Raw genomic sequence first — 8,711 nt, 5'->3', positions numbered from 1 at the left:
ATCATGGATTGCAGAGAATATGTTGTGGCATTCAAAGGGGGCTAAAAATGACTTGTACATGCGTCAAAGGGGGCTACATGTTGTGTCATTCAAAGGGGGCTAAGAATATGTTGTGGCAGGGAACTTCTCTGGAAATGTTATTCTGATAACTACCTTGATGAGAGTAATTTGTGGTTCAGTTCCTGGACCAATCTCTCTATCATATTCAAAGAAATCCACATTCTTCTTCGTGTTTCTTACATGGTTCTCTGTCCCATTTTTGTTTGACTTGAAAGTAAAGGTGATGCATCTTCTTATTTATTCAATCATGGAATGCAGGATGTTGCCATTAAGGTTCTTATAGATCAGGACTTTCATGAGGATCAACTGAAGAACTTTCTAAGGGAGGTATGCATTTGAAACATTGCTAATAATGTTCTTTGAAACTGTACCCATTTATGTATCCGGATGTGCGTCAGAGCTATCCGGATGTTGAGCGTGGGTCCATGGAAGGTGGGAACCGCTGTTATGACCATTGGAGGGGCTGACCATTTGGACAAGCCGTGTTTATGTATTTGCTCAAAATTAATGGAGCAGACCCGGATGTGCGTCGGATCTATCTGGATGATCGGGGGTCTTCGGAAGGTGGGAACCGATGTTATGACCATGATGAAGCTGTCCATTTCCTATGGATAACATTGGAGGGGCCTAACCATTTGGATAGGCCGTGTTTATGTATTTGTTTGAAATTAATGGAGCAGACTCGAATGTACGTCGGGGCTATCCGGATGTTGAGCGGGGCTCCCCAGAAGGTGGGAACCGCTGTTATGACCATGATGAAGCTGTCTATTTCCTATGGACAGCATTGGAAGGGCCTGGCCAATTGGAGCAGGCCGTGTTTATATTTGTATTAGCAGGGACCACACCCTTAACCTATAACCTAAACCTATTCTCAAATCCCAAAACCTATAACTACAACCTAAACCTTAACCTAAACCTATAACCTATAACCTAAACCTATAACCTAAACTCAATTCCCTAAACTTTAACCTACAACCTAACCTAAACCTATACTTGTAACCTAAACCGATTCTCAAATCCCAAAACCTATAACCTAAACCTTAACCTAAACCTATAACCTATAACCTATAACCTGAACCTATAACCTAAACTTAATTTCCTAAACCTTAACCTATAGCCTAACCTAAACCTATACTTATAACCTAAACCTATTCTCAAATCCTAAAACCTATAACTATAACCTAAACCAAAAACCTAATACATAAACTAAACTTAAACCTATAACCATAACCCAAACCTAAACCTATAACCTTAACCTTAACCTAAACCTATAAACTAAACCTAAACCTAAACCTATAACATAAACCCATTCTCAAATCCCCAAATCTATAACATAAACCTAAACCTATAACCTATAACCTATAACCTAAACACAATTCCCTAAACCTTAACCTATAACCTAACCTAAACCTAAACCTAAGCCTATAACCTTAACCTAAACATAAAACCTAAACCTAAACCTATACTTATAACCTAAACCTAATCTTATAACATAAACCTAAACCTATACTTATAACCTAAACGTATTCTCAAATCCCAAAACCTATAACCTAAACCTTAACCTTGTCACGCCCCAGACTCAGTAACCGGACTCACAAGGAACCCGATGGCCGGTTCTGGCCGCAACAGCCTCCGTAGTACCCCATTCTCAGCTCCTGAGGTAGAACCGCGGGACCAAAAAACACGAGATGCATACTCACACACACACATGCACACACACACATTCCGTTTGAGCCTTCAAGGATTCTAATTCCTAGGTTTCCATTACCTTTGTTCTTTCTATAGACCATGCCGTCTAGTCGAGGTGCCCATGATTGTGATGCCCGTGGCCGTGGTGCCCATGGACATGGTTCTCATTCTGCTCCAGCGGTCCGAGTGACTTTTTCTCCACCACCTGAGATTCCTGTTTCCCCTCTAGAGCCCATCGTACTTATTCCTGAGGCTCCCGCCATACCTGTGCCTCCGCCAGAGGCTAGTGCTACCCCCGCTTATCTGACGATTCCTGTAGGAGCTGAGCATCTCCAGCAGTTGATGCAGGTCATCACTGATGTTCTTCAGACTCGTCAACCCGTTCCTGAGATGCCCGACCAGGCAGAACAGGAGCGTGCGAGTCCCCTTTTGCGAGATTCGACTCTGCAGCGAGCTCCGTTAGCGATATTTCTACTTCAGGGCGAGGCCAAGTGGACTAGTTCGCAGAGGGATCGTGATCAGAGGAGAGGCTGGAAGAGGCAGGCCCCCTGCGGTAGCTCCCGACAGCGTCGACAGCAGCAGAGGTGCATAGCCTATCGAGCCGCCAGAGCATCAGCATCGCATGCAGCAGCTTCTTCTTCTAGGGCATTTACTGGCATTTGCTATGGATGTGGGCAGACAGGGCATCAGAGGCGCGAGTGCCCTCTTCCCTTGCAGCAGCGACAGTGGCTCCTGCCACCGAGACCCCGACAGCAGCCGAGACTGCAGTGTAAACCTCCACAACAGCAGAGACCGCAGATGCAGAGGGGACAGACACCTCCCTAGCCACCTCAAGCTTGATTTTGCGCGACTTCGCAGGACCCTTAGTTATTAGGGGAGTCGTTATGGGTATTTTTCTTGTCTCCGTATGTATGTCTTGTGTTTTGGTGCATCGTACCCCTTTCGTATCCAAGGGCTTTTGTTTGATCAGATTGCTATTAGAGTCTGCCGTAGAGGATTCTCAGTATCGACATTTTTGAAAAGATCGTGATGTTAGGCCGATGATATCATCGTGTTCCATTTTGGTTGGTGAGATATTATTGCCCGCTGAATAGTTTTGTATTGCCGATGTTGAGCTTGTTGGCTTGTTTTGTTCTCAAGCCAGTATTTTTTTCCTAGTCGCTAGTTTTGTGGCCGAGTGTGATGCTTGCCAGCGTGTTAAGGCTGATCATCTGAGACCCCTAGTCCCTTGCAGCTGTTGAGTGTTTCAGAATGGAAATGGGAGCACATATTGATGGATTTCATCGCAGGTTTGTCGAGGACTTAGCACGGGCTCGATACCATCTAGGTTATCGTTGATCGTCTGACGAAGTCGGCTCATTTCATTCCAGTGCGTGCTTCCTGGTCTATGGATCGGCTTGCAAGGTGTTTATTGAGGAGATAGTGAGATTGCACGGCTCCTTTTGAGGCACGTTATGGTAGACCATGCAGATCTCCTAGTTGTTGGGCCGAGATTAAAGAGCGTTATCCCTATTTGTTCGATGATTGATTGCTTGTATTTCTTACATTTCCTTCTTTTAATTAACAATTGATATATATGAGGATGCTTATGCATTTTGTAGTCTTAGTTTTGTCAATTTCGAGGATGAAATTTCTTTGTTGGTGGGGAGGATTGTGAGACCTGACCCGAGTTCGCATGTGTGCATGTGTGTGTGTGAGTATGCATCTCGTGTATTTTGGTCCCGCGGTCCTACTGGTCAAATTTCAGCGACCCGCGACCTTCGGATAGTGATTGCGGTCACCCATGAGTTTGGTCACGTAGACCCAACTCAGATTGACCCAAGACCTATGCCATTGCGACCGCATCATCATCGCGGTTCCAGCGTCGCGTCTCATGCGTAAATCCGGCATGTCCATCAAAAGTTATGGGCCGCACATTATTTGGACCGTTGATTGCATTTCTAGTGGGACCCACCTGATTGCACATTTCCCCATGTGCACTATTCCCCATGTAAGCCACCTTTAGCCTAGCAATAATGGCTTCTTTTCTTAAGAAAACCATGATGAGATTGGCTTCTCTAGGCAATGATGAGCCACCCTATCCCATGAGCAATGATTATTTTCTCTTTTCAAAACTCATCTTTTTCTAAGAAAGTAAGCATTTCAACTTTAGAAACTCTCTCATCTCCCTCTCTCTTTCTTCATTTCTCTCTTCTCCTCTTTGCAAATGCCCTCCAATGTCCTCCATTGCTGAACTTTTCCAGGCCTCTTTCCTCTTCTTTCCCCCTAGATCTAACCATCAAAGATCCATCATCACCATTGAACCTCCTTCCTTGAAGCTTAAGGAGTATGGTGGTTAAAGAATCTTGAAGATCCAACAAGTGGGTGAGCATGTAGGATAGATTGCATGATTCTTATTGTCATAAATCTTTTGTTGCTTCATATGGAGAGTGTAGGACTCACCACATTAATGGTGAAGGTCCACCACTCCTTGGATAAGGTCTTTTTAGCCATCACTTGCATGCATGTGATCTTGATGGGGCCATTCTCCATGGACCCCATCTTGATGAGATTTCATTTCTTCTTCTCTTCTCCTCTTTCTCTGCTTTGGATGTAATGATCATGTGGCCCACTTGATGTACCATGCAACCAGAATTTTTAAATTTTTGGGACATCCAGGCCCAAGATGTTGGACACCCAGGCCCAACTGTGCTGCCTAGTTTTGCTGCTTGATTTGGAAAGCCATTGGGCTTGATTTTATGGATTTTCTTAGGGAGGGGCTGGGCCTGGGAGTTTTGTGACACATCAGGGTGGACCCCACCTTGTGAAATCTATGATTTATTTCCCATTTATTAATTTTTTGGGCTGATCTAGACAGCAACATGTTGCTGTCCAGATTGCTGGAATTTTTTTATGCTGTAATGTATGTGTTGTAGGCCTTGTTTGTGGTCTCCTTTTTTCTGATTTCTTAGACTTCTCTTTGAGGTGTGGACCCCACCTAAAAGTATGCTAAACCTCACCTTTAAATGTCCCTATTTGATCACCCAAAAGGGTGGGCCAAGGAGGGTGGACGGTCCAGATTTTTCTGGACTGTCTAGCCACATTGTTTGCTGGAAAATCATAAATATCAGCTTGATTTTGAAATGGTGGGCCACCTTTGTGGACCCCACCTTACTGTATACTTATATAGGAAGGTTGGCCTTGCATTTTCCCAAATTTACATAGACCTGGGCCCACTCAAATGGGGTGCTAAAGTCAGGGACAGCAGCATTGTTGCAGCAGGAAAAGAAAAATCTGGACCTTGCTGTCCATAAATTACATGAGTTAAATAAAATATTTTTACTATCTCAAAAATCCTAAATTTTTGTAGGGAGGTGTCCCACCCATGGTAGGACCTATCCACACAATTTCAGGGCCAAGGAATCCTATTTGGGCATCCAAAAGGGTGGGCCAACATACTGGACTGCCAGAAATTTCTGCTGTGCAGTCCAGCAGCATAGTCCCATAAAAATAATATTAAAAAAATAATTTCTAAGAAAGTGGGCCATATTTCTAGATCCCAACTTGTTTTAGGCTTGATGAGGGACCTTGGGTCCAAATTTTAGGAATTTTGGAGGCCCAGAACCCACCCATCGGATGGCCCAAATTCAGGACAGTTATATTCCAGCAATATTTTACCCTGGATAGATTGTATTATTTAAATTAATTTAAATACTTTTGAGTATCCTAAAATCATGAAAATTTACAGGGAGGTGGTCCACCCATGGTGGGACTCACCTACAAATGTTTGGGGCCAATGGAGACCTGTGCACACCGTGGCAAGTGCTGGAATGGCTCACCACGTTCAGGTGTCCCGATTCACCAGATTTTCTTGATGGTCTGTTTTATTTAAATTAATTAAAATACTTCTGACCGTCCAAAAATCACAAAATTTTGAGGATTATTGGTCCACCTATGGAAGGACCATCTTGTAAATTTTCATGGCCATCAGGCCCCTGTACTGACCGTGGTGTGGCCTGCAAACTTGGGTCAGTTTTGGGCCAGATACTCAGACCTGTAGGACTACCCACCACGGGACGCCCCTACCTTGGGCTGTTGCTGGGCCTGTATTCCAGCGGCATGGCCCACTTCTAATGTGTATTGTGCATTCCCCTCTCATCCGGTGGGACCCACTGTGATATGTGTAGGTCACCATGGGCTAGTAACCCATCTGAATTAAATAAATTTCTGGATTCCAGCAGGCCCAGGAAGTGGGTGGGCTGGAATTCCAACAAGGGGCCCAAATTTGCTTCATAGTTGATTGTTTTGGAGCTGTTGTGGCCCACCAGATTTAAGGGAGTATTGCACACACTCCTTGCCTTATTTCCTTAGATATTTTTGGGCGTAATTAGTGGCTCTTAAGGCTCACCTTTGTGGTGATGTTGGGGGTTAGCCTTAACCAGATTTTTGGTAGTTTATAGGCCCAATGGGCTGAAAACCTATTTCTTGAGCCCAAGATCGTGTAGAGCCTAACCTTATTATTTCACGGGCCCAACGAGCAGTCTACAGGCTGACCGTGTGTATTTATTAGCCGTGATGCCCTCATGAAATGCTTAATTATGGGCTGACTTGCGGGGCCCACATAAATGTATAGTGTGGAGGGCCTTGCTAAGTCTTTAGGCTGATGTGGCAAGGGCCACACTGTCAGTATAGGCCTTGCCTATGTGTATTCTTGGGTTTTTGGGCTGCACTCAAGCCCACCATAATGTATGAATTGGATGACTTTTGTTTTGGGCCATTTCTTTAGGGCCCATTATGTGATATAGTATATGCATGTTTGTGTTAGCAAGTAGGCCTTATGGACTCAGTTCTTTTGGATAGGCCCATTGATCTTGAGCCTATACTCTCCTATCTATTGTGATGGGCTTAGGAGCAATGATACACAAGAAGTCGGGCCCTTGGCTGCCCATTAAACTGACCCTGTACTTAGGCCAAAAGTGAGGCCCAACTCACTTGTGTTAAATGTGAAACTTGCCCATGTAAATGAATTACTGGGCTGCCCATGAAGCCCACCACAATATGTGGAATTATGACCTTTGTGGTTGGGCCCAAACCTTACTTGAGGGCCCACTATATGGCTTATGAGTTGGGCTTGGTGTATGGCCTACTAGTCCACACATTGCTTAGGCCTTAGATCTTTCATTATATGGGTAGTGGTGAGCTACCTCTTGGAAATCAGTTGAGGTTGGATGTCCTCCTGGGTGATCCTAAGGTAAGCTCATAGGTTTTTCTATGGGTGGTTAAAGGCCCACCATAGACCTTAGGCTATTTATTTAAGGCTCAATGTGCATGTATGTGGAACCTACCTTAATGCATGTTTGGTCCAGGCCGTCCAAGCCTTGGATCGCCCGGTTGTGGAAGCACTCTCTGCCTTGGGTTGCTGCTGGACTCACAATCTAGTAGCAGGCCCACTTGATCTTTTCATGATATATACACACTCTCCATCTGGTGGGGTCCCCTAGTGAGTATAGTTGGCCTTCATTAGATTATTTTCACATACTCAACTAATTTCTGGACCTTAGCAGGCCCAGGAAGTCAAACGGGCCAAAAGTTTATCAAAGGGCCTTCAATGTATAATTTTATGGTTACAACTTTATTTGGCTGTGGGGCTCACCATATTGAGAACTTGTGTACGTGTTACATGCTTATGCTTTCTTATAATCCTTGGGCTTATTCAGTGCATTCTTTTGGGTCACTTTTAGTGATCTTATGAGGACCCCATCTTAAGATCAGAATTTTGGGACATCCAGTGAGCCCAGATTGGGCAGGGACATCCCAGCTTGGCCCAACCATACATTGGGCCGACTTCCACCATTTTGATGGACTTGTGGTCTGAGGTAAGGATAGTATTGGGCCCTCGGTTGCCTACTTAAATTGCTAATTATTGGGCTGATGTAGTGGGGCCCATTTCATCCAAACTTAAACCTATTTTTGGGCCGTATATTGTGTACGCAGGCTACCCACCAAGTCCAACTTAATGTATGGATTCTATGGCCATTGGGAATTGGGCCTTGGGCCTTAATTCCCCTCTTAGAGCCATGTTGTTAAAAGTGGTATTATATCTTTTTATGGCCTATTATGAGGAATATATGTATGTGATTACTTTTATTTTTATCTTAAATGTAGGCCTTGGGCCTTTTATCCATATAGTTCATGATAGATATGCCTTTTTGGAGAATGGTGGTTAAATGTCCCCATTATGGACCCCTTTAGGTCTGATTGTATTTAAGAGTAATTGGATACTTATCTTATACAGTTGCTAGGCTCATTTCTATATTACTTAGACCCGTAGTTGTATGCTTAGTCTTGTGGGCTACCCCAGGTAAATGGGCCCCCACTAGAGGTGGGATTCCTTATGGATATTGTCTAAGTACCTAGTCTTGATTCCTTCTTGGATAGGAGGAATGTAATTTACTTTGTATATCACCGCATAATGCGCCTAGACCCATCTTCATGGCCCATGTGCATCATTATATGCTTGGATGACACTGTGTGTGTGATTATGATTGTGCCATTGGGCATTGCATGCTGTCTTCCCGAGGGACATAATATTTCCTCTTGAGCATGTTGGATGCTTGGAATTGATGCATAGTTGATTGTGTGATTCATGCATCTGGCATTGCATAATATGAGCATTATCACCCTTGCTTCATCAGGGTTGTAGCCTCCACAGATACATTTGTGGATGACCGCATGTGTGGACACCGAAAATATTACTTGAGCATACTGGGTGCGTAGGATGCCCATGGGTGAGATTTCTAAAACTTTCATGGTACCAAGGATCTACTCCAACGTCGTGACCGGGTGGAATACATGAGCGTACGAGGGCCTTATACCGTTAGGCCGCGACTCCCACTGTCGTGTAGTTGGTTGGATAGGGGTGTGGCCTTACCTGCCTGGTGTGAGGAGGCATTGCTAGGCTGAGTCTAACCAGCTTGTAAATG

General features: G+C 44.4%; 1 protein-coding gene across 1 annotated transcript; it reads left to right on the top strand.

Annotated features, from left to right (window-relative positions):
• Nucleotides 1–1,848: 1,848 nt before the first annotated feature.
• Nucleotides 1,849–2,574, top strand: LOC131224955 (uncharacterized). Its single transcript, XM_058220392.1, has one exon. The coding sequence runs from the start codon at nt 1,849–1,851 to the stop codon at nt 2,572–2,574; it is 726 nt and encodes a 241-aa protein (XP_058076375.1).
• The last annotated feature ends 6,137 nt before the right edge of the window (nt 2,575–8,711 follow it).

Source organism: Magnolia sinica, chromosome 14, assembly GCF_029962835.1.
Source record: "Magnolia sinica isolate HGM2019 chromosome 14, MsV1, whole genome shotgun sequence".
In the NCBI taxonomy this organism is placed as follows: domain Eukaryota; kingdom Viridiplantae; phylum Streptophyta; class Magnoliopsida; order Magnoliales; family Magnoliaceae; genus Magnolia; species Magnolia sinica.
The sequence above is the reverse complement of the archived record's forward strand: the minus strand, read 5'-3'. Positions and strand labels throughout refer to the sequence as shown.